The following is a 27,056-nucleotide window of genomic DNA, read 5'->3' on the forward strand; positions in this document are numbered from 1 at the left end:
ATCCCAGGCCAGGCGGGGCATTGGCAACCCTGCCCGCCCCCTTTCCCTGTGTCACCACCACTGCTCACCACCTCTGCCCACAGAGCTCCCAGGTTGCCTGCAAAAGCTCCTGTCTTAGATGGGCTGAGCAAATGGTACAGTAGGGAGTATTTCATGCCCTTTCTTGTCTGCTTTTCTAAACTCTGTGGGTGGGATATAGTTCAAATCTGTTTCTAACACATTGAGAGCAACCCCATCCTACTCGCAGACTAGAACCACTGTACAAACTACATTCAGTATGACCAAAAAAGCTGTTGTCTTAAAACACATGGAAGTGTCAGTATGCATGTAACAACCAGGAGCTGAGAACCAAAGCTCCTGAGTGCTTGGTTCACAGAGTTAAGCAGGTTAGAGACTCATCATACAGTCACCTCTTCAATGTGCCCACTTCCAATTTTAGGTCCTCTAACTGAAAGGCAAAAAGAGCCAGTCAGTATTGCAGCAAATACAGAACAGACCCTTTTCCAGATGTAACAGTGCAAGAAAACACAAACTTCATGCTGCTTCTATTTTGCTATTTGCAGTAGTTCATAGTTACTGTTTTTCTGATCCCCCCCCTTCAAAAAAAAAAAGCAGGCAGTGTGCACACCAATCCTTTTATCAACATCATCATGCAGAAGCAAATGGCTCTTTAATTTGATCAGGATCTCTTATTATCAAATCATTGTTCTGGCCGCAGCTCAGCTGAAAACCAGAGCAGTCCATTACCAACCTGCTCAGGAAGTCAGTGAGTAGGAATTACTCCCCGAGAGAATTGGTCATCTGAAGGGCTTCTGTGCCCTGCATAGTCACAGGAAAGACAGTCTGGCTAAGATTATACCCTCATCCCACACCGAAGTAATAGATGAAAAGAGAGGCTGTTAAAATAGGCCCATTCTGTTCCTTTACCTCTCACACCCTTCAAATGAATGTCTCAGGGCAGTGGCATTCTAGCCTTTGCAGCCACTAGTCACCACCCAATTCTGAATATTTTATAGCAACAGAGTAACAAACTAAAATACGCGGCTTCAAGTTCATATGCATTCATTTAGAAATGCGAGCATCTGAGAAATTTTAGGCAGCCTCTGCCTTCTGTAGAATGCCATCATTAAACCATGTGATGATATAATACACCAGGCTCTGGTATAATCATGATCTGTTCACAATTCATGGTCTATGTAATGTCTGTGTTTCTATGCCTTGATCTAGGCCTTGCCATCCCTATCACAGCCCCCTTCCTGTCTGCACTCAGTTCCCTTTGCTATTTTAAAGTATTTCTCCTTGAATTCAACTCTGCTGAATGTAAATACTTCCTCCTGGTGATAGGCCTTTTTTTTTTTTTTTTTTTTTTTTTACAGAGAGAGTCAGAGAGAGGGATAGATAGGGACAGACAGATAGGAACAGAGAGAGATGAGAAGCATCAATCATTAGTTTTTCAATGCGACACCTTAGTTGTTCACTGATTGCTTTCTCTTATGTGCCTTGACTGGGGGGCTACAGCAGCAGAGTAACCCCTTGCTCGAGCCAGCGACCTTGGGTCCAAGCTGGTGAGCTCTGTTCAAACCAGATGAGCCCGCGCTCAAGCTGGTGACCTCAGGGTCTCGAACCTGGGTCCTCTGCATCCCAGTCCGATGCTCTATCCACTGCGCCACTGCCTGGTCAGGCAGGCCAGTCTTTATTTAAAGTTTTTTCCCATTGATTTGATAGAGAGAGGGAGAAAGAAGCATCAACTCTTTGTTCCACTTAGTTCCATTTTTAGTTGCACGCTCTTTGACTGCTTCTCGGATGTGCCATGACTGGAATGGAACCCATGACCTCGGGGCATCAGCTGCTTTATTTATTTATTTTTTATTTTAATTTTTTAAATTTTTCTTAAGCTGGAAATGGGGAGGCAGACAGACTCCCGCATGCGCCCGACCGGGATCCACCCGGCACGCCCACCAGGGGGCGATGCTCTGCCCATCCAGGGTGTCGCTCTGTCATGACCAGAGCCACTCTAGCACCTGGGGCAGAGGCCAAGGAGCCATCCCCAGCGCCCGGGCTATCTTTTTGCTCCAATGGAGCCTCGGCTGCGGGAGGGGAAGAGAGAGGCAGAGAGGAAGGAGAGGGGGAGGGGTGGAGAAGCAGATGGGTGCTTCTCCTGTGTGCCCTGGCCGGGAATCGAACCCGGGACTCCTGCACGCCAGGCCGACGCTCTACCACTGAGCCAATTGGCTAGGGCCAGGACCGCTTTATTCACTGAGCCACCTGGTCAGGGCCGACAGGCCCATCTTTAACGTACAACTGAGAACAAGAGACAAACCGGTACATCATGATCAATCATAATCCACTTCCAGGGAAAGCAGAGCTAGAATGGACTGGACCCATATGGCATCTTCCCCTCCCAGTTCTCTCCAAGAACTCAATGTGCTCTTTTTGATCTACCTCCTTTTAACCATGACACCCTTACTCCACAGTTAAACTACAATTCAAATACTCATTTCTCTGCTGGCTAACATTCAAAAGTGTATAGTAAGACACAAAACAGTGCCTATGTAGCCTTCTTTGTCCACGCAGACTCCTTTTTAGGGGACTGCTAGTGTAGCAGAACTGTCTACACAACGAGACAAAAGTCCAGACATGATGTAAACAATCCACCCTCTCCAGGAATAAATGTACCATTCACATACTCTCTCTCAGTAAGGTCACACTCCTTTGAGACAAAGACTGCTTCTAGTATTAAGTGAACGAACACAAAGGCGTATAATATATAATTATCCACCACTTTCTATTTGCATACAAATGAAGCAATTGATGTTTTTTTTAAGTCTTCTGTGGAATGCAGTTTTAGGAGCTGACCTAACTATGCTCTCAGCAGGCAAGTGGAGAGCCATGAGTGAATGTGGACACATGAGACACAACTGAGTATCTGTTCATAGCACAAAAACCTCGGCCAAGGAGACTTGACCAGACTTGAATTGAATCCCATGAGCTAAACACACTGAAGGACAAGGTGCATTCATTTCATTCTTGGAGGCAGCTGAGGCTGACAACCGCCAGGCTGGAAGGTATAAACTAATCTCCCTGGGATAACAAGGATCTGAGAAAGGATTTTCTAAAACAGGAATCATTTTCCTTACAGCCATTTCCAAATACTGAATGCCAAGGCCAAATTAAATCCAGGACAAGCAAATCTTCTAAATATTGCCTCTTCAACATCTCATTCTTAAAGAATTTTTTTTTAAAAATTTCTTTTTCACTACATAACATGCAAGGGCTGTAGAACTGTCAACTGGCCCTAGGGCCCCCAGGCGCTGGAATGGGGCCCCCATGCCCCTCGTCCACAGCCTAGCAGGCCCCTGCAGGAAAGGTGGCAGCATGGCTGCCGGACTCCAAGATCCTCTACAACAGCGGTTCTCAACCTGTGGGTCGCGACCCCGGCGGGGGTCGAACGACCAAAACACAGGGGTCGCCTAAAGCCATCGGAAAATACATATTTATTATACAATACATTTTAAAATAAAATATTTTAAAGTCCATGCAGCAGGGAGATGGAGCTGCAAGATGCTGAAAAAGCAAAGGTGCCACCCATCACACTGGGGCCAGTTGTATGTTGGGCCCATGACGGGCAGGAAAAATAACTGAAACCTCAACAGAGGCACCCACCACTGAAATATCTTAGGGTTAATACATGTGCACTAAGACTGTGTCCTTGAATGATTCAATTCTCAGGAAGCCGCTCCCCAGGTATTACCTCCTTCTGTGTAAAAAGCCCTGGATAAGTGCAGAAGCCACACATTTGCAACTGATCAGATAGGTTATAAGCTTGGTTTTGTGGCAATAAGCTCTCCCAAACCTCTTGCTTTATAGGAACAAATCAAAAGAACATGGAATCAAAACTTGCCTTAATGGTCGGTTAAGACAGAGGTGGCAACACTGAGTCTGATGTACCACACTGTGCAGGAAAAAGAAATCTCCACCCGGTGGTCTACCACCTTGAGCCCCCAACACAACCACTGCCCTAGGCATGTGACTTCAAGAAAGTTGGCTTTACTTAGTAGGGGTTTGACTTTTCACTTTTATTTCCATTTTTACCTGCTTGGTCCCTGCTCTCGTTGAGACCTGGCCCCCTTTGTGCAGCTGTATGGATGCTCCGTCCCCATCGCCCTTCGTGTATTTCCGGGGGTCTCTACCGAACAGCCTGAGCTGAGGGCATGAAGAACTGGTGTTTCTTTACCTGGGTCGTTCTCTTCTGTTCTCCTTTCTTCAAGACGTTAGCAACACAAAAGAGAAACAGGAAGGAGAAAACAGCACATTCAAGAGGCTGACCCCCAAGTGAATTCTGTGTTTCTGTTATTCCTCTGTGGGGTTGCACTTCCTTCCAGCAACTTCTCGCCACTTCTTCAAAGGGGCCGTTGGTTCAGCAGTCTGCTTTGCAGCCCTCTCTAAATACCTCACAAAAGCTTTTCCATCAGAGACTCGATCCAGGTGGCCCCGTTCATCAGTTTCGTGGTGGCAATGACGTATTCTGTGCCTCCATCTTCCAACTGCGAGAGGAAGCGCAGGGCGGCAATCTCCGCGAAGGTCACGCCCCCGAGGAAAAAGATCAGGGTGACTCGGTTCTCTCCCAGCTGACCTGAAATTGGGACGTTTCAGAATTAAGAGTTATTATTGGAGCTTCTCTTCCCACCTCTTAAAAAACCACATCATTTATAAGGGAAATAAAAAAGTCAAGCGTGCCTTGGCCCGACAGTTCATTGGAAACGCAAGCACACATTTTTGCTCTCCTGTTTTTTCTAACTGCTGAGATCCTCAACTCTGGAGCTGAAAGCTGCTACCCCCGAGGGAATAATAGGCTCCCATGTTTACAATATACATTAGCAACTAACAACAGGGGTGCACTGGACTCTGACTCCCAAGGATCTGACAAATGTATCTTACGAATCAACCGCATAATACATGGAAACCATGCTCACAGTACCAAGCGATCTGCAGCCCCGTTGTGGACTCACGTTTCTTCTGCAGGCCCGTGGGCAGCAGCTGCCGTTCTTCAAAGTGGGGTCCTGGGAGGATGCGGAGAACCTCCTCAATGCTCCGCCAGCCTGGCCGGGAGAGCAGCTGTGCCAGCCGCACGCTGAGCGGGGCGTAGCCGCTGTACACATATGATATGTCCGTGGGGTTCTGTTCAGTAATGCAGGGGGAAAGACTGGAGCTATAGAGACCCAGAGCCACCTAACTGCGTCCTCCTCTCTGTGGCAGTGCCGGAGGCTGGCTGTTCCTCCCCCCCACCACCACCAGAGGCCTCCCACCCCTCGCCTTGGTAGATAGCCTCTCTGTGCTGTTCTTCTGTCGTGGTAGGGACAGGTTTCTGGGGTAGACCCTCTCCTCACCCTGAGGCCTCGGCCGGGAAGGGCTGCCCACTGCACTGCCTCTCTCTAGTACCCTACTCCATCCTACTGAAACTCTCCTCCAACTACCTCCTGTCTCCTGCTGGGATCCTGACAGGTGTAACACACACGCACATGCATGACTTTTTCACAAACATCAGAAAACTGTTTTTATACAGCAAGTTGGATATGGGGATCGAGTAGCAGAGGCTGTCACCAAGACGGTTAACCAATCACTAACTGTGTGGACGTGGGGAGGGTGCCTTACTTGTTCGTTTACATCATCCATCCAAAGGCGTAAGGTTTTCCGGATCGTTGGGTAATTGTTTCTGCCCCCCGCCTGTGGTCTCAGCAGGCCGGCTTTCTCCAGGTTGTGTAAGGTCAAAATGTGCTCGTAGCCATACGTCTACAAGAGAAGTCATTGGACGGGGATGTTCAGGAAAAGGGTTTCTGCAATTTTCAAAAAAGAGCACTTCCATTTAACCAATGTGGGTTGCAGCGCAGGGTACATTACTGAGGTCCAGGTAATGACTGTTGTCATGGGCGCAGGGAGAGGACAAGGGATGGAACCGGCCCCAAAACTGCTGGTCTTCCAGTTAACCCAGCTCACTATTTCAGAGAGGGATCTGACATGTTTAGAGTTAAAATTTATGGGCTCAACTTAACTAAGCAAAGTGAGCATCAAATCAATTCGTTAACCCTGAACAACGGGGTTTTGACCTCCACAGGTTATACATGTGCTATTTTCACTAAATACATACAGTACTGTAAATGTATTTTCTCCTCCTGACTTAATCTTAACATTTGCTTTTCTCTAGCTTTGTTTATTGTAAGAATATAGTATGTAATACATAGAACACACAAAACGTGTTGATCGACTGTTTATGTTATCTGTAAGGCTTCTGGTCAACAAGCAAATAGTAATTAAGTTTCTGGGAAGTCAAAAGTTATATGTGAATTTTCAATACCCAAGTTGGTCAAGGGTCAGCTATGAAGTATATATTTACATGAGATTTAAATAAGTATAAAAAAAAGAATGAGGCAGATCTATACACCCTGATAAGAAAGATCTTGAATACAGTCCTAAGAATAAAATAGTAACAATAAAATATTGTCTTTGGAAACTAAATAGCATGTTATTAAATAACGAATAGGTTAACAATGAGATCAAAGAAGAAATTAAAAAATTCCTAGAAACGCTCGTTATCAAGTATACATCAACTCAAAATTTATGGGACACAGCAAAGGCAGTCCTGAGAGGGAAGTTCATAACATTACAGGCATACTTCAAGAAGCTAGAAAAAGCTCAAATAAACAACTTGACTCTGCATCTAAAAGAACTAGAAAAAGAACAGCAAGTAAAGCCCAGAGCTAGTAGAAGGAAGGAAATAATAAAGATCAGAGCAAAAATAAATGACATAGAGGCTAAAGAAATAATACAGAGGATCAATGAAACCAGGAGCTAGTTCTTTGAACAGGTAAACAAGATCGATGAACCTTTAACCAGACTCACCAAGAAAAAACGAGAGAGGACTCAAATAAATAAAATTAGAAATGAGAGTGGAGAAATAACAACTGACACAACAGAAATACAAAATATTGTAAGAAAATACTATGAAGAACTACTGTACACCAAAAAACTAGACAACCTAGATGAAATGGACAAATTCCTTAAAACATATAATCTTCCAAAAATTAATCTGGAAGAATCAGAAAATATAAACAGACCGATTACAATAAATGAGATTGAAACAGTTATCAAAAAACTCCCAGCCCTGGCCGGTTGGCTCAGCGGTAGAGCATCGGCCTGGTGTGCAGGAGTCCCGGGTTCGATTCCCGGCCAGGGCACACAGGAGAGGCGCCCATTTGCTTCTCCACCCCTCCCCTTCTCCTTCCTCTCTCTCTCTTCCCCTCCCGCAGCGAGGCTCCATTGGAGCAAAGATGGCCCAGGCACTGGGGATGGCTCTGTGGCCTCTGCCTCAGGTGCTAGAATGGCTCTGGACGCCCCAGAGGGGCAAAACATCGCCCTCTGGTGGGCATGCTGGGTGGATCCCGGTCAGGCGCATGCGGGAGTCTGTCTGACTGCCTCCCCGTTTCTAGCTTCGGAAAAATGAAAAAACAAAAAACAAAACAAAAAAAAAACTCCCAAAAAAGAAAAGTCCAGGGCCTGATGGCTTCACAAGTGAATTCTACCAAATATTCAAAGAAGAACTAACTCCTATCCTTCTCAAGCTATTTCAAAAAATTCAAGAGGAAGGAAGACTCCCAAGCTCCTTTTATGAGGTGAGTATAATTGATTCCAAAACCAGGCAAAGACAACACAAAGAAAGAAAATTATAGGCCAATATCTCTGATTAATTTAGATGCTAAAGTCCTCAACAAAATATTAGCAAACCGGATCCAGCAATATATGAAAAAAATCATACACCACGATCAAGTGGGATTTATTCTTGGGAGGCAAGTCTGGTACAATATTCGCAAATCAATCAATGTGATTCATCACATAAACAAAGGAAGGAGAAAAACCACATAATAATTTCAATAGATGCAGAAAAAGCATTTGATAAAATCCAGCACCCATTCATGATCAAAACTCTCAGCAAAGTGGGAATACAGGGAACATACCTCAACATAATAAAGGCCATCTATGACAAACCCACAGCCAACATAGTACTCAATGGGCAAAAATTAAAAGCAATCCCCTTAAGATCAGGAACAAGGCAGGGATGCCCCCTTTTACCACTCTTATTCAACATAGTTCTGGAAGTCCTAGCCACAGCAGTCAGACAAGAAAAAGAAATAAAAGGCATCCAAATTGGAAAAGAAGAAGTAAACTATCATTATTTGCAGATGATATGATATTGTATATAGAAAACCCTAAAGTCTCAGTCAAAAAACTACTAGACCTGATAAATGAATTCAGCAAGGTGGCAGGATTTAAAATTAATACTCAGAAATCAGAAGCATTTTTATACACTAACAATGAACTGTCAGAAAGAGAAATTAAGGAAGCAATCCCCTTCACCATTGCAACCAAAAAAATAAAGTACCTAGGTAAAATTTCACCAGGGAGATTAAAGACTTGTACTCAGAAAATTATAAAACACTGATTAAAGAAATCAGGGAAGATACAAACAAGTGGAAGCATATACCGTGCTCATGGTTAGGAAGAATAAACATCATTAAAATGTATATGTTACCCAAAGCAATTTATAAATTCAATGCAATACCTATTAAAATACCAATGACTTACTTCAAAGATATAGAACACATATTTTAAAACTTTATACGGAATCAAAAGAGAGCACGAATAGCCTCAGAAATCTTGAAAAGGAAGAATAAAGTGGGAGGTATCACACTTCTGGATATCAAGTTATACTACAAGGCCACTGTACTCAAAACAGCCTGGTACTGGCATAAGAATAGGCACATAGATCAATAGAACAGAAAAGAAAACCCAGAAATAAACCCACACTTTTATGGACAACTGATATTTGGCAAAGGAGGTAAGAGCATACAATGGAGTAAAGACAGCCTCTTTAATAAATGGTGTTTGGAAAATTGGACAGCTACCTGCAAAAAAATGAAACTAGACCACCAACTTACACCATTCACAAAAATAAACTCAAAATGGATAAAAGACTTAAATGTAAGCTGTGAAACCATAAGCATCTTAGAAGAAAACATAGCAGTAAGCTCTCTGACATCTCTCACAGCAATATATTTGCCGATTTATCTCCATGGGAAAGTGAAATAAAAGACAGGATAAACAAATGGGACTATATCAAACTAAAAAGCTTCTGCCTAGCTAAAGACAATAAGAACAGAATAAAAAGACAAACTACACAATGGGAGTATATATTTGACAATATGTCTGATAAGGGGTTAATAACCAAAATTTATAAAGAATTTGCAAAACTCAATACCAGGAAGACAAATAATCCAATCAAAAAATGGGCGAAAGAGGCTCTGGCCGGTTGGCTCAGCGGTAGAGCGTTGGCCTAGCGTGCGGAGGACCCAGGTTCGATTCCCGGCCAGGGCACACAGGAGAAGCGCCCATTTGCTTCTCCACCCCTCCGCCGCGCTTTCCTCTCTGTCTCTCTCTTCCCCACCCGCAGCCAAGGCTCCATTGGAGCAAAGATGGCCCGGGCGCTGGGGATGGCTCTGTGGCCTCTGCCTCAGGCGCTAGAGTGGCTCTGGTCGCAACATGGCGATGCCCAGGATGGGCAGAGCATCGCCCCTGGTGGGCAGAGCGTCGCCCCATGGTAGGCGTGCCGGGTGGATCCCGGTCGGGCGCATGCGGGAGTCTGTCTGACTGTCTCTCCCTGTTTCCAGCTTCAGAAAAATGCAAAAAAAAAAAAAAAAAATGGGCGAAAGAAATTAATAGACACTTCTCCAAAGAGGACATACAGATGGCCAATAGGCATATGAAAAAATGCTCAACAAGCCTGACCAGGCGGTGGCACAGTGGATAGAGTGTCAGACTGGGATGCAGAGGACCCGGGTTCGAGACCCCGAGGTCACCAGCTTGAGTGCGGGCTCATCTGGTTTGAGGAAAAGCCCACCAACTTGAACCCAAGGTCACTGGCTCCAGCAAGGGGTTACTCGGTCTGCTGAAGGCCCGCGGTCAAGGCACATATGAGAAAGCAATCAATGAACAACTAAAGAGTTACAACGCGCAATGAAAAACTAATGACTGATGCTTCTCATCTCTCTCGTTCCTGTCTGTCTGTCCCTGTCTATTCCTCTCTCTGACTCACTCTCTGTCTCTGTAAAAATAAATAAATAAATAAAAATGCTCAACATCATTAATCATTAGAGAAATGCAAATTAAAACCACAATGAGATATCACCTCACACCAGTCAGAATGGCACTCATCAACAAAACAACACAGAATAAGTGCTGGCAAGGATGTGGAGAAAAGGGAACCCTCCTGCACTGCTGGTGAGAATGCAGACTGGTACAGCCACTGTGGAAAACAGTATAGAGATTCCTCAAGAAATTAAAAATTGAACTGCCTTTTGACCCAGCTTTACCACTTTTAGGAATATACCCCAAGAACACCATAGTCTGTTTGAAAAGAAGAAATGCACCCCCATGTTTATGGCAGCATTGTTCACAATAGCGAAGATCTGGAAACAGCCCAAGTGTCCGTCAGTGGACGAGTGGATTAAAAAGCTTTGGTACATATATACTATGAAATACTACTCAGCCATAAGAAATGATGACATCGAATCAATTACAATAACATGGATGGCCCTTGATAACATTATACCGAGCAAAATAAGTAAATCAGAAAAAACTAAGAACTATATGATTCCATACATAGGTGGGACATAAAAATGAGACTCAGAGACATGCACAAGAGTGTGGAGGTTATGGGGTGGGAGGGGGGAGAGGGAGAGAGTTGGGGGAGGGGAGGGGCACAAAGAAAACCAGTTAGAAGGTGACAGAAGACAACTGGACTTTGGGTGATGGGAATGCAGCATAATCAAATGTCAAAATAACCTGGAGATGTTTTCTCTGAACATATGTACCACGATTTATCAATGTCACCCCATTAAAATTAATTTAAAAAAATAGAAAAAAAATATTGTCTGGTTAAGAGCAAGGGCACTAGACCAGTTGCCTGGATTTTAGAACTGGCTCTGCTCTAAAACCTGGTAGCAGGGTGACCGTCAGTAAGGCACATGACTACTCTGTGCCTCAGTTTTACCATCCATATAATGGGGATGAATCACAGAGCTGTTGTGAGGATTAAACAAATAATGAACACCTATAAAGCCCTCCCAATAGAGCCAGGCACATGTAAAAGCTCAATAAACCTTAGCTATTATTATTATGCAAACACAGTAAACAATGATTAGCACTAAAGACAATTCCTCTAAGTGCTAAGAAGTTTAAAATACAGTGGAAACAATACACCAAAACAGCAAATATGGGAAGTCTTTTTAAAAATGTTTTCTCCCTTAGCCCTGCCCGGTTAGCTCAGTTTGTTAGAGCATCGTCCTGACATGCCAAGGTTGTGGGTTCGATCCCCAGTCTGGGCAAATACAAGACGCTACCAATGAATGCAAGGATGAGTACAACAACAAATAGATGTGTCTCTCTCTCTCAACCTTTTCCCCTCTCTAAAATCAATCAATAAAATTTTAAAAATAAAATGTTTCCTCCCTCAGCATATTAATAACTTAGAAATATACTGACCTGGAGAATTTCTCTTTTGTAATAATCCAAAACTTTCTGTTTGAGTCCACTGTTGCACACAGATTGGAGGCAAATTAGTCTTAACACCTTGATCAGAGGATGCTTTTGGGCAATACAATCCTCAATGTAACTGTTGACCTGGAAGCAGTACACAGACACATACAAGCACCTGGTTTGGGCACCTCAAGGACATGTTATATATGACTGTTTTTCAAAATCAAATAAAGGAGATAGGGGAAGAAAGGCTCATCTGACCCCACATTTCCAAAGGCCCCTCCACCTCTGCTGCACACACCCATCACGGGGAGCATGGGCTGGCAAGGACACACTCAGAGAACTAAATGCCTGCCTGGACTCATCCATCTCTGTGTAAACCTCCTGAGAGGCCTGAGGGACCCAGTCTATCCCAGGAGAGTGGCAATTCATCACAGACAGGAGTTTTTTGGTTTTGTTTTTTGAGGATGGAAGTTTTTACAAATTAATCATTTAAAATTTATTAATAGAGGTGAATCTGTAACGAAGTCATATGACCAGGTCTCTCTGAAAGTGAACACTTTGTCTCTCAGCCCTGAAGCTCTGGTTTTGGGGCCGGGTCCCGCCTCTCCATGCTGCACAAAGCGCCCTCCGCAGAGTGACGTTCAGTATCTGCTACTCGACGAAACCTGCATTGTCACATTTTGCATTTGCTCCTAAAAATATTTAAGCAAGACACTGGGGTCAAAGCCACTGACTTCTAGCTATGATCTTATGTTCGATGAAGTATCCATCATTGGTTAGATAGTTTCATTGTTTATGTACCTTATCGGTGTCTATTCCCGACATAAACTCCTGCTCCACAGTCAGCTTATCAAAGAAGTCTTCAGAAGCTAAAATGTAATTAGGAAATTTACAACTTAGAAATGAAATAAACGACCACCTGTCTGAGCTGTGTGCTGTTATGAACACAGCAAGGTTAAGAAAAGAGACGTGCCAGAAAGCAAGCAAGCAGAAGACTGGCCCTGGGTATACCAGGCAGCGCGGGGAGCCCACCGCCCCGCCAGACACTCACTGGTGACATCTTTGATCAGCTCTGCAATTGAGGTATGGTTCGCCAGGGAGCCTCTTGCCGCCTGCATGTGGGGCAGCTGAGAGACAAACTGCTTGATCTCCCCCACCGTCTTGGCGTTGTGCCTTTCCTGAACCGGGCAGAATGGCAGAAGCATTGAGAAGGGAAGACACTCACTTTTAAGGGTTCTGTTCTCTGTATTGCTCAGAGGACGTTTAGTTTCTTTTAATGTGACAGGAAGAATGGGATACAAATGAATCGAACTAAAATCAGCTCCAGCATCACAGAGAAGAACAGAAAAGGTAAGTTCACAGCCTGTTAAAGGCATTAGTCTACTGCAGAGAGCAATCCGCCATTGTTTTCTCTTCTGATGCACAGCTCATGCTGTGAACAGTATTTTGTGGGTGTCTGAGTATCTTTGGGGAACAGTACTGGCTATAAAACACTAAAATGAAAACAGTATGTTAAGAGGGAAACAAATAGCAGAAAGCTCCCTCTATCATAGGGAAAAAATCCATTCTAAAAAAAAAAAGACATTAAAAAAAATCCATTCTTCCTGCTGAACCTCAATCTTGAATAATGTCTGTACACAAAGGGAACCTCAGCAATGAGAAAATATTTTTTCCACAAAGTTGAATCATTTATACCAAAAGTAACTTTTGGTATAAGACATAGGGAACTCAATTAATGAATATAATTCCTAAGAAAGATAAAATCTGCTGCTGATCAGGTGGTGGTGCAGTGGATAGAGCATCGGACCGGGATGCAGAGGATTCAGGTTCGAAACCCCGAGGTCGCCAGCTTGAGCGCAGGCTCATCTGGCTTGAGCAAAAAGCTCACCAGCTTGGACCCAAGGTTGCTGGCTCGAGCAAGGGGTTACTCGGTCTGCCGAAGGCCCGCGGTCAAGGCACATATGAGAAAGCAATCAATGAACAACTAAGGTGTTGCAACGAAAAACTTATGATTGATGCTTCTCATCTCTCTCCGTTCCTGTCTGTCTGTCCCTATCTATCCCTCTCTCTGTCCCTGTAAAAAAAAAAAGAAAGATGAAATCTGGAAATACATACTCCATGGAACATTAGTTTTCAGAAATTCTCCAAATTCATGTCTCTGAAGTCTAAGGATTAGGTCTGTCATCTTACTGATTGCCCGCGTTTCAGAAATGAGTGTCACTAAGAGTCCAGTGGGGATGGGGCCGCAGGCAGCAGGAAGGCAACAATGAAGCTGCCGCTGGAAAAGCTCCAGGCCCTGGGGACCTCACTCTCATTATCACCCATCCTGTCTGCAGGGGTCCCCGGCCACTGGCAGGCTGTCAAATTGGGAGTTTTCACCCCAAATTGCAAGTTCTATTACACAGGATCTTTTATTTATAGTACAGCTGACTTCCTCTTAAATGAGGTAGAAAATCATGAAAAAGATGGGAAACCAATGTTTATGACAAAAGCTTTAAACTGTAAACACTGTCTCACCACCACCTGCCTCCCCCCCCCCCCAAAAAAAGGGAGAAAAATTTAAAAAGATACCTTTTCTCATGGGCCTGGGGAAAAGTTTAAAAGAAACCCTGGGTCCTCCAACAGCGGAGCCTGCGGTTTCTGAGGACGAGAAAGACGCCACCACACTGGAGTCTGGCTCGTGGCTAAGCCCGTGGGCAGCCCTCACTCCTGGTGGCGGGTAGTCTAGGCTGAGACCAGAGTGGCAGGGTGAGCCAAACCGTCTCACCTCAAACGCTGCCGAGATCACCTTGGCTTTCTTGCTCAGCACGGTGCCCACGGCGTTGAAGTTCTTGTCTCGAATTTCGGCGTATAGCTCCTCTGCGGAGTTCAGCTGAAGCTTCTTGGCTTCCGTGGGGAGATCCTTTCCACCATCACCCTGTTTCTTGGGCGCAAACTTCTCTGGGGGTAACTTCACATAACCTGGACAACATGGGTGGGGACATGCACCTGTGTGGGACCTAAAAGGACCATTCACGTGCCTACGTGCAAGGCAGAATTTTCCTACTTGGAAGAGATGAAAGCCGCCTTTATGAAAAAATGGTGTACAACACTGAGGGTTTTAGCTTTTTTCATGATCAAAGCATACTCTGGTCATAAATAAGTAAATCAGGAATCATTATTAAAATTTTCTCCAATTTTTAACACTGACAGAAACAAACATCATGTGGGCCAAGACCAAACCAAGCATGTTTGTGACCTCTGACCTAAAAATCTGCCAACCCTACACGCCTGCAGGCCTTGTCACCCATCTAGTGTCCCCAACCTCCAGTATCAGCCTTTCCCCTATCATGACGTCCCCAGCGATTGTTTCTGCTTTAGCAGGCTTTCACCTCATCACCCCCACTCTGATTACGCTGCCTGCCCCTCACCAGCACCCTCTAAACACTACCTCTTGCCAAACCCACCCTAAGACCACTCCCCACAGCTTTCTTGCATGATTTCCAGCCATGAGGATCTGTGTTCTCCAACTGTGGTGCCACTTTCTTTTTGTTGTTGTTTTTACAGAGACAGGGAGAGAGTCAGAGAGAGGGACAGATAGGGACAGACAGATAGGAAGGGGAGAGAGATGAAAAGCATCAATTCTTTGTTGCAGCACCTTAGTTATTCATTGATTGCTTTCTCATATGTGCCTTGACTAGGGGGCTACAGCAGAGTGAGTGACCCCTTGCTAGAGCCAGTGATCAAGGTCTCAAGCCAGAGACCTTGAACTTCAAGCCAGCAACCATGGGGTCATATGATCCCACGCTCAAGCTGGCAACCCTGCCCTCAAGTCGGATGAGCCCGCGCTCAATCCAGTGACCTCAGGGTTTTGAACATGGGTCCTCTGCATCCCAGTCTGATGCTCTATCCACTGTGCCATAGCCTGGTCAGGCTGTGGTACCACTTGTATTAACCCTGGGTCTTTGCTCAGAAGGGACAGGCACATCTTCACACTACACATCTGACCAGCTCTTGTGTGGCCAACAGTTCGTTTGGATGCTGTTAAGCTCTATTTTTATATGTTCAAATATTCTCTGATCTATATGCAAAGAAAGTACCTTTAAAAAAATGACCTTCTGGATATTTTTCATCAGATGACCTATCAGTAAAAAGAGGCAGCACTTTACTTACTGTTCTGAATGCCATAAATTTCATCGATGAGTCCTTCGTACGTGAGCTGAGTGGCAAGAGGCGTTAACAAGTCCACGTTTCGATCAAGCAACAGGAGATTATCAAACACAGGAAATATTGAATTTTGGCTTCCTGTAAACTCTCTCTTCATCCTGATCATCATATTGGCCACTTGCTGGAAACAAAACATTGGATCAGGTGGAACCCTCCTGGGAATGAGATTTTAAAATTTGGCTAAAAAGAGAAAGATGGTCAAAAAAGTAAAAAAGGCCCTGGCCAGTTGGCTCAGCGGTAGAGCGTCGGCCTGGCGTGCGGGGGACCTGGGTTCGATTCCCAGCCAGGGCACACAGGAGAAGCGCCCATTTGCTTCTCCACCTCCCCCCCCCCCCTTTCCTCTCTGTCTCTCTCTTCCCCTCCTGCAGCCAAGGCTCCATTGGAGCAAAAGATGGCCCGGGCGCTGGGGATGGCTCCTTGGCCTCTGCCCCAGGCGCTAGAGTGGCTCTGGTCGAGGCAGAGCGACGCCCCGGAGGGGCAGAGCATCGCCCCCTGGTGGGCAGAGCGTCGCCCCTGGTGGGCATGCCGGGTGGATCCCGGTCAGGCGCATGCGGGAGTCTGACTGTCTCTCCCCGTTTCCAGCTTCAGAAAAATACAAAAAAAAAAAAAAAAAAAAAGTAAAAAAAGAGGAAAACTGTGGAATAGTGAGATAGATGAGAAATAAGCAGCTCCAGAAAATCATGTGCTATTGGCCGTCTACTCCAACACTTACACTGTAGCGGCACTGCTTTCTCTCAATAAGGTACAAAGTCTGATACGATCTATTTTTGTTATTCCTGGGAGCTCTGTTCTATAAAGTCACCATGAACATGAATTAGTGGCTACTGAGCCACTGTTCCAAGGGGAAACATGAAGTGAGGTTCCTGTGAGTTTCTGGTCACAACTCATTACCTGGTCAACGTGGAACCTTGCTTATGGGTTTCTGTTTGAAGACACTTTATTTAATAGTATATATTGTTGATTCACTACCATTGAACTCACAGCCAACAACCCTACCACTCATGTCTGAATGAGATGAATCTAACCCACGTGCCTTCTCTGTAAGGCCTGTCACAGCCTTCCTGCGTGCAGGGACAGTGGACAGCACTGTCCACTGCACTGGACCGTTTTACAAGCAAAATCACCAACAAAGACCACAAAAATGCAAAAAATGTAGCATTAAGTAGCGTGTGGACCCAGTTAGTGGCGGAAAGAACAGTGTTTACAGTGGGAGCTGAAACAAGAGGGCAGAGCCTTGCTTTGTTTGACTTCAGCTGCCAACACGCACGTTGGGCAGCTCACATGTCTTGTCGCTTTGGGAGTGTCCACAAAACACTGCATATCAATTCTGGGGCTCTGAATGAGTTTCAGCAAGCAGGCAAATTCCCAATTGGAAAGGAATGACGGGACTTGCTTGTAAATGGCTTCCCACCCCTCCCCCTGCGTGGGTGCTGGGGGACCACTCCCCTCACCGCCAGAAACACCTGCCATTTCTCACCCGGGCGCACTCTCCTTTCCCAAAGATCTGGGGGATTGTCCCGTACAGAGCCTGCAATGTCATCAGCCCCTTGGCTGCATGGTAGAGGCTGGTCTGGTCGCTCTCCAGGTAGCACTCCTGCGGGGAGAAGGGTCAGTTACAGTAAGACCACGGTCACTGGAGCGCCCGCCTAACTGGCAGTGGGATTTGTCAGTGGATAAGATTGTCTCCACTCTGCCAGGGAAGCAGGAAATGGGACCCAAGTCCCTTTCACAAAGTTGCTATTTGGCACTCTAGGCCACAAAGCCAACACCTCAGCTCTCTGAGTACAGCTGTGGAAGCAATTCTCCTGCGGCAGAGCCTTCTGGAAGAAAGGTATTCACCAAGCCTACCAGCTCTTAGTTTATCAGAAATGACTGATGAATGAAGACTTCCATAGGTTCTTTCATTCGCTGTGCTGAGTATAAGCTTCAGGAGGGCCACATGCTAATACCCACAAATACATGTGTCCTTTGAGCCCCGAAGTCCCAGATGACCACACAGCAGAATGCTTTGCAGTTTTTACAGACAAGAGGCAGGTTTCCATATGTCCCAGCAAATAAAGGCCATAACATCAGGAGACAGGAAAAGGATAGTTGAACAATCTTTACAGCATAGTCTCGTTCTTAGAGAATGTATTTTACTTTATAAAATATACAGAAGTGTATCTTGTAGAGTATACAGCGGACTATCCGTTGGGGAGAAATAATTAACTCCCTACCTCACTTCACATACTCCACACAAGTCAATACACGATTCAAGCTGGATTAAAGACCTCAAGGTGATAACATGATACGAAGTGAAATAAGTAAATCAGAAAAAACCAGGAACTGCATTATTCCATATGTAGGTGGGACATAAAAGTGAAACTAAGAGACATTGATAAGAGTGTGGTGGTTACGGGGGGAGGGGAGAAAGGGAGAGGTAAAGGGAGAGGGGGAGGGGCACAAAGAAAACTAGATAGAAGGTGACAGAGGACAATCTGACTTTGGGTGATAGGTATGCAACATAATTGAACAAGATAACCTGGACTTGTTATCTTTGAATATATGTATCCTGATTTATTGATGTCGCCCCATTAAAAAATAAAATTATTTTAAAAAATAAAAGACCTCAAGGTGAAAAGCAAAACTTTAAAACTTTTAAAGGAAAATATAAATCTTCAGGGTGAAGAAGGATCTATTAAGTCTCAAAAGGCACAAACTGAAAGGAAAAAAAGTGATATATTCAATGACTTTATGTTGGAGGATTCATAGCCCCCAATTTTAAGGCTTACAATGTGATGGTAACCAAGACAGTGTGACTGGCCAAAGACAGACATACTGATCAATGAAACAGAATTGAGACACCAGAAATAAACTCATTTATGGAAACTGATGTTTGACCAGATAGACAAGGTAATTCACAAGGAAAATCGGGTCTTTCAGCAAATGGTGCTAGAACAAATGGATATCCATGTGCAAAAGAATGAAGTTGGACCCCTAGCACATGAACATATAATCAACATGATTAATCATTACAGAAATGTAAATCGAAGTCACAATGAGACAATACTTCATGCCCAGTAGGACGGCAAAATTTAAAAGACAAACATTCACAAACATTGGCGAGCATGCAAGACTGGAACCGTCATACACAGCTGGGGGGAGTGTAAAGTGGTACAACCCCCAGGAAACAGTCTGGCAGTTCCTCAGAATGCTAACTATAGAGCATGCATCCCAGCAATTCCACTCATAGTCAGTCTATCTAAGAGACACGAAGACATGTCACACAAAACCTCGTACAAATGTTCACAGCATCATTATAGCCAAAAAGTGGAAAGTCATCAGTTGTCTAACACAGATAAATGATAAACAAAACATGGGATGGCATTATAATAGATTGCAACAGTGTGTCTGTAAAGTCATGGTGCACTTTTGACAAGTCACAGGAAAGCAACAAAAGATGATAGAGGCCCTGGCTGGTTGGCTCAGCAGTAGAGCGTCGGCCTAGCATGCGGAGGACCCAGTTCGATTCCCGGCCAGGGCACACAGGAGAAGGGCTCATTTGCTTCTCCACCCCTCCGCCGCGCTTTCCTCTCTGTCTCTCTCTTCCCCTCCCTCAGCCAAGGCTCCACTGGAGCAAAGATGGCCCGGGCGCTGGGGATGGCTCTGTGGCCTCTGCCTCAGGCGCTAGAGTGGCTCTGGTCGCAACATGGCAACGCCCAGGATGGGCAGAGCGTCGCCCCTGGTGGGCGTGCCGGGTGGATCCCGGTCGGGCACATGCGGGAGTCTGTCTGACTGTCTTTCCCTGTTTCCAGCTTCAGAAAAAAAAAAAAAAAGATGATAGAAATGTGAAATCTGCACCAAATAAAAGGAAAACTCTCCCAGTTTCATACCTATTCAGTGCAGTTCGATGTGGGCTCATGCACAGATTTTTTAGGGCTCCTTAGGCAGCTATCCCGTATAGCCTCTATAGACTCATCACTGACGGATGGTCTACCAGAACGGAGTTTCTACACCAAACTGCAGGTTTCCTTCAACTGCTTATCCCACCGAGTAATGTTATTCCTATGTGGTGGCGCTTCGTTATAAATGCGCCGATATTCACGTTGCACTTTGGTCACAGATTCGAATTTAGCAAGCCACAGAACACACTGAACTTTCCTCTGTACTGTCCACATCTCAACTGGCATAGCCGTGGGTCACTCCACTGTATACACGCTGTTATGTCATCATCTGCGCATGCGCACATGCTGCCACATCATCCTACAGAAACTGGGAGGGTTTTCCTTTTATTTGGTACAGATTTCACATTTCTATCGTCTTTTGTTGCTTTCCTGTGACCGGTCAAAACTGCACCATGACTTTACGGACACTGTATTTGGCCATAAAAATCGATGAAGTACTGATACATGCTGTTACACAGATGGACCTTGAAAATATGACGCTAAGAAAGAAGCCAGGACACAAAAGACCACACAGTATAAGATTCATTGATATGAAATCTCTAGAATCAGAAGGTCCATACAGACTGCAACAGACTAGAGACTGCCAATGGCTGGGGGAGGGGAGGGAGGAATAGACAGGAAGGGACTGCTAATGGGCAGAGAGTTTCTTTTGGGATGATGAAAATATTCCAAAATTAGACAGTGATGACAGCTGCACAATTCTGTGAGGATATTAAAAACCACTGACTTGTACACTTTTTGAAAGGAATTTTGTTTTGTGAATTATGTCTTAATAAAGCTGCTATTAAAAAAATTTAACTACTTTATCATTGGAAATGCCTACATGCTAAACTAAAGTCATAACTAAAGTTAAGAGACAAGCCACAGACTGGGAGAAGAGTTGGAGCTTTTATAACCCACAATGATAAGCATCCAGAATACATAAGGAAATCTTCAAAAAGAAAATCTGGGCAAAAAAACAAACAGGCAATTTGTAATTTACTAAAAAAAAAAAATCTTAACCATTAATGTACCCGTGAAAAAGCTCTGCTTCCTACTAACCAAAGAAATGTAAATAAAAACTATAGCCATGACATTGTCATTCTCACAAATTTGGCCAAAGTTAAAGTCTGACATTAAAAAAGAAAACACCAGCCTGACCGGTGGTGGTACAGTGGAGAGTGTCGACCTGGGACACTGAGGTCTCCGGCTCGAAACCCTGAGGCCGCCAGCTTAAGCACTGGCTCATCTGGCTTGAGTGTGGAATTATTGACATGATCCCAAGGTCACTGGCTTGAGCAAGAGGTCACAGGCTCAGCTTGAGCACCCCGGTCAAGGCCCGTAAAAGAAGCAATCAATGAACAGCTACAGTGCTGCAACTATGAGTTGATGCTTTTCATCTCTTTACCTTCCTATCTGTCTGCTTCTCCTCCCCAACCCCTCTCTTACAAAAAAAGAAAAAAAAAAAAGAAAATGCCAAACTTACTTTGAAGGCACCCTCAGATTCCATGGATAAAAGATCCCCATCAAAGGGAATGAGGTCCAGGCTGTACTCCTCCCTGTGAATGAAGGAGCCCAAAACACCCAGATCCTTCAACCGCTGTTCGCACAGTAAGCTACGTCGTGGCACGAACAGAATGTGGAAATCTCTTGCTGGCCCACGTCTGTCTTCACTGCAAAAAAAGGTAATGTCTGTTAGCTTATCAGCTCAGACTGTTTCAGAGTCTTAGACTATTTTGCTTATGTGATTCTCAGATTATTTTGCTTATGTGATTCCCAGAGCTGCTCCTATGCCTGGTACACAGCAGGCACTTCATTAAATAAATGCTGGCTACCAGTGTTGACTTTCAGACCCAAATTGTTCCAGTCGCTCTCTTTTTTATCCTCCCTGACCAGAAAGCATCACTGGTTCAGAGCCATGACTTTGTAATGCATTTTCTAGCTTCCTCTTAAATGACTGATGAGGCCTTAAAAGCTCTCAGGTTTACTGAAACAGGATATCTGTGCCTTCCTGAAAACAAATGGCTCTTTAAACCAAAAGAATGCGGTGATATGGGGATTTACATTAAAACGCAAGATCATGCTTGACTCCCACCTCTACTCCACTTAACAGCAAACTTCCCAAAATAGTCCATTTGCTTTTAAGCTTTTAGGGGCCACATCAATCAATTGTACTACAGAGTGCAGATTGGTTTCGGACACTGTCCTCTATAGAGAGATGCTGTATTAAAGTTTAAACAGCTCTTACTTATTCTGCTTCTGAGATTCAATCATACTATATTTGGTATATTGAAAAATAACCATTAAAGGTTTCCTTTTTTTTCCCTTTAAATTAGGGTCTCTAGTACTGATACAGGTCCAAAATATTTAACTGTCCTAAAGAATAGTGTTCAACTCTCAAACTGTCTGAACAATGTGACAAACTTCCCATCCCCCTCTTATCCTTTCAGGCCTGCCCCAGATTTCCAAAAGACCACCTTCCAATACACTGGCAAGAGAAGGGAGGGGGGCTGCAGTGAGGAGCTCAGTACATTAAGACTACCTGAAGGACCAACCTCTTTTGGACCAAACATAAGCTCTGAGAAATACCTGAGCACATTTTCAGCAATTATATCCATCAATTCTAGCCTGGGTCTGACAAAAAAAATAATATTCTTGACATCAGCTGCCGGCAAACGACTTCCTTTAAGGGTGAACATTTTTTCCACTTCATGTTCCTATGAAAACACACACACAAAAGATTAATAAAAAAATCCGTCTTCCCCTATCTTATCCAGACTCAGGTGTCAAACACTTTCAATCAAATGCACTTAATACTTAATTGCCCAAATTTAGATTCCCCAAAGTCAGATGTATAAAGCAACAAGTTTCAGGATGAAGTTGCCACTGTTGCATCTGTATCCACAACTCTTACAGGATGAACTATCAAAGATACCAGGTAATGGTCACACAATACAATGCTAGTAATCTCTCTAGAATTAGAATCAGTATAGCATCGCGGGCCAAAGGACCACTGTATACTAAACATTAGTCATGAATTAGTATCAGTGTTTGTTTTTTTTGTGTGACAGAGACACAGAGAGAGACAGAGAGGACAGATAGGGACAGACAGACGGGAAGAGAGATGAGAAGCATCAATTCTTCACTCTGTTTGCTCTTTAGTTGTTCACTGATTGCTTTCTCATATGTGCCTTGACCAGGGAGCTACAACAGAGTGAGTGACCCCTTGCTCAAGCCAGCAACCCTAGGCTTAAGCCAGCGACCTTGGCTTCAAGCCAGTGACCTTTTGGCTGAAGCCAGGGACCATAGGGTCATGTCTATGATCCCATGCTCAAGCCAGTGACCCTGCACTCAAGCTGGTGAGCCTGCACTCAAGCCAGCAACCTTGGGTTTTTGAACCTCGTTTCCTCTGTATCCCAGCCTGATGCTCTATCCACTGCACCATTGCCTGGTCAGGAAGTATCAGTATTATATAAAGACCAAACAGCTTTACGAACCAATTACTCAGGAGGAAATGTAAAGACCCCATTATTATTGCTAACGTGCAGAATTATTATTTTTTTTTTTTTGCTTTTTTTTTTTTTGCATTTTTCTGAAGCTGGAAACAGGGAGAGACAGTCAGACAGACTCCCGCATGCGCCCGACCGGGATCCACCCGGCATGCCCACCAGGGGGCGACGCTCTGCCCACCAGGGGGCGATGCTCTGCCCATCCTGGGCATCACCATGTTGCAACCAGAGCCACTCTAGCGCCTGGGGCAGAGGCCAAGGAGCCATCCCCAGCGCCCGGGTCATCTTTGCTCCAATGGAGCCCCGGCTGCGGGAGGGAAAGAGAGAGACAGAGAGGAAGGAGAGGGGGAGGGGTGGAGAAGCAAATGGGCGCTTCTCCTGTGTGCCCTGGCCGGGAATCGAACCCGGGTCCTCCGCACGCTAGGCCGACGCTCTACCGCTGAGCCAACCAGCCAGGGCTAGAATTATTAAAAATTAAAATCTGGCCTGACCTGTGGTGGCGCAGTGGATAAAGCGTCGACCTAGAAATGCTGAGGTTGCCGGTTTGAAACCCTGGGCTTGCCTGGTCAAGGCATATATGGGAGTTGATGCTTCCTGCTCCTCCCCCTTCTCTCTCTCTCCTTCTCTGTCTCCTCTCTAAAAATAAATAAATAAAATTAAATTTAAAAAAAAATCTGAACAGCTCACTTACCTTCAGTAGTGAATACTGTGCAATCAGGCCAAATGGTCCTGTGAGGTACTCATCCCAAACGATAGCCTATAAGGGGGGAGAAGTATTCTCTTATTATGGTATACATCAGGAACTTCAAACAGTAACAAAATAGCAGTCATACATCTTAGGACTATGTTTCAAACTCTGAATTAACAAAAATTTTAATAGGCTCTGACCACATTGATATCCTGCGGGTCTCAAGAAAAACAGCAAGGGCAAGTAACACTATTGTTGGTCATGGAACAGTTAAGATTTCGTCACCGTCCTCAACACAAAGAAGGAACTGTAGTTCGCTGTGTATCTGTGTCACGGTATTTCAGACTAAACCATGTGGAGACTGCCAAGGGCAAAGTTCAACCTAGTATTTTATATATGTAGAAGTATCAAGTAACCCAATTATATAAAACTAAAACCTTTGAGATAGGTATTACTAATCTTATTTTGACAGAAGAAATTTTAAAAAGGCTCAGGAAACTAGAGTAACACATCAAAGGCCAGATAGGAACCTAGGACCTTACATATAGTGAGTGTAAGAGAGTCAGGACTCCAACCTAGGACTTAACAACCTACAGGTCACTGCTCTGGGCCTCTATGAGCATTTCTACTGCTAAATTCTGGGGTCATCTCTTTTACTTTTCAGTGAAATTTTCTTTTTTTTTTTTTTTTTTTTTTGCATTTTTCTGAAGCTGGAAACAGGGAGAGACAGTCAGACAGACTCCCGCATGCGCCCGACCGGGATCCACCCGGCACGCCCACCATGGGGCGACGCTCTGCCCACCAGGGGGCGATGCTCTGCCCATCCTGGGCGTCGCCATGTTGCGACCAGAGCCACTCTAGCGCCTGGGGCAGAGGCCACAGAGCCATCCCCAGCGCCCGGGCCATCTTTTGCTCCAATGGAGCCTTGGCTGCGGGAGGGGAAGAAAGAGACAGAGAGGAAGGCGCGGCGGAGGGGTGGAGAAGCAAATGGGCGCTTCTCCTATGTGCCCTGGCCGGGAATCGAACCCGGGTCCTCCGCACGCTAGGCCGACGCTCTACCGCTGAGCCAACCGGCCAGGGCCTCACTGAAATTTTCATTGAGATAATTTAGAGGCCACTTCTACGTTTTACCCAGTTTCCCAATGGGAGCATTTTACAAAGCGCAATTACAGCCAGGATATTGACACTGAGCCAATCCATGATATTATTCAGATTTCAGCATCATTTCCTGAGCATGAACTGGGCACCTAGGACTTAGCCTGCTTTCTTCTTCCTTTAATTACTGGAGCACCCACTCTACCTCCTGGGTTTCTAGTTTTCCTAAGACTGATTCCTGCATTTCCTCAGTTCTCCTTTTCTGTTCAAGGTTGTACTGCCAGTAATTTATAAGGGCAGAAAAGTCCTAAGGGGAGAGGTAATATCACTTAAAATAGCCTGACCTGTGGTGGCGCAGTAGATGGAGCGTCGACCTGGAAATGCTGAGGTTGCCGGTTTGAAACCCTGGGCTTGCCTGGTCAAGGCACATATGGGAGTTGATGCTTCCTGCTCCTCCCTCCCTTTGCTCTCTGTCTCTCCTCTCCTCTCTCTCTCTCTCTCTCTCCTTTCTAAAATGAATGAATGAATGAATGAATGAATGAATGAATAAATAAATAAAAGTTTTAAAATAAATCCCATGCGCTGGCCGGATAGTTCCGTTAGAGCATCATTCGGAAGCACAGGGGTTGCGGGTTCAATTCCCCGTCGGGGCACATACAGGAACAGATCCATGGATGTTTCTGTCTCTTTTCTTATTCTTCTCTCGCTAAAATCAATCAATAAAAATAAATCCTATGAAATCCTTGACCTACAGTTTCTGATTCCATTGTGAGCTGGGTGCTAGTAGACGTCTAACAGGAGAAACAATCTTATTTCAGGAAGGTCACCGTTAAATCCTCACATAACTACAACTCCTCTCCAATCCGTGTGAGCAGCAGATTGGAAGGTGTTGATGCCTCAGAGACGTTCCCACGTATGACTGGCAACGACATGTATGATCTCTGTAATGCATGACACCACCACCCCACGGTCCCGGAGTCTCCGGGGACAGCGGATCTGCCCCTCTGCACCTGTGGGGCACCTGACAAGCTACCTCACAGGGGCTGAGAAATCACGGTGGCTGATTCTGATACCACCAAACAGTGCGACGGCCACGCGGACCCCGGGCTGTTTGCCCCAGGCCCCTCTCCCCGTCTGCTCGCCTCCTCGGAAGCTCCAAGGACCTCCAACACCAGGAGCTCAGGAGGTCGCACCGGATTAGGCCAAGCCGGATGTGGCTCCAGAACACTGTCGCCACCTCCCTTCCCTCACCTTGCTCCCCGCGCACTTGTCCAGGAATTCGCGCAGCTCCCGACGCACCGCCTCGCGCAGCACGTTCAGGTTCACTCGCCCGTAGGACAAGTGCGCCGCCATCTTGCCCCTCCGCCTTTTCTGTCTCCACTCTTCGCCCTCCAACCCAACGCGTCCCCCGGCCCCTCGGCCAGGCGCGCCGGCGAGGTCACGTGACCGTCCCTTCATGTGACCACGCCGACGTTTGCGTGCATACCCGGAAGTCCGAGCCAGCTGGTCTGCTGCTCCCGGCTCCAGCGCCGCCTCTTTCTTCCGCCAACGCCGTCTTGGTCCTGGTACGCTGGACATTGAGAACTGACTTGTAAGGCGGAGGCTAGATTCTCTTCGTCCCGTTTAAATAAATAAATAAATAAATAAATAAATAAATAAATAAATATATATATATATATAGAGAGAGAGAGAGAGAGAGAGAGAATTTTCCCATTCACAGGTAAAATTTTTCTGGGAGTCAATCCAGGGAATGCAAAAGAAAGCATCTTTTAAATCTAGAACTGTTAATGTTTGCTAGATGCTAGGAGGTTGGTCAACAGAGTGAAAGGTGAGGAACAGTATATATATATTTTTTTTCTTTTTTTTGTTTTTTCTTTTTTACAGAGACAGAGAGAGAGTCAGTGAGAGGGATAGGTAGGGACAGACAGACAGGAACAGAGAGAGATGAGAAGCATCAATCATCAGTTTTTTGTTGCGACATCTTAGTTGTTCATTGATTGCTCTCTCATATGTGCCTCAACCGTGGGCCTTCTGCAGACCCAGTAA

At 45.2% G+C, this 27,056-nt stretch overlaps 1 protein-coding gene across 1 annotated transcript; it reads right to left on the reverse strand.

Moving 5' to 3' along the window:
- Positions 1–1,552: 1,552 nt before the first annotated feature.
- On the reverse strand, positions 1,553–26,451 carry VPS33A (VPS33A core subunit of CORVET and HOPS complexes). The gene is made up of 13 exons (XM_066260677.1): positions 26,262–26,451; positions 23,919–23,984; positions 22,308–22,435; positions 21,205–21,391; positions 17,273–17,389; positions 15,742–15,916; positions 14,357–14,550; positions 12,641–12,767; positions 12,391–12,458; positions 11,593–11,730; positions 5,653–5,790; positions 5,010–5,178; positions 1,553–4,633 (listed from the first exon to the last, which is right to left on the reverse strand). Exons 1-13 carry the CDS (start codon positions 26,361–26,363, stop codon positions 4,452–4,454), a joined length of 1,791 nt encoding a protein of 596 aa, XP_066116774.1. The 5' UTR covers positions 26,364–26,451; the 3' UTR covers positions 1,553–4,451.
- Positions 26,452–27,056: the final 605 nt, after the last annotated feature.

This window comes from Saccopteryx bilineata, chromosome 2 (genome assembly GCF_036850765.1).
Source record: "Saccopteryx bilineata isolate mSacBil1 chromosome 2, mSacBil1_pri_phased_curated, whole genome shotgun sequence".
Classification (NCBI taxonomy): domain Eukaryota; kingdom Metazoa; phylum Chordata; class Mammalia; order Chiroptera; family Emballonuridae; genus Saccopteryx; species Saccopteryx bilineata.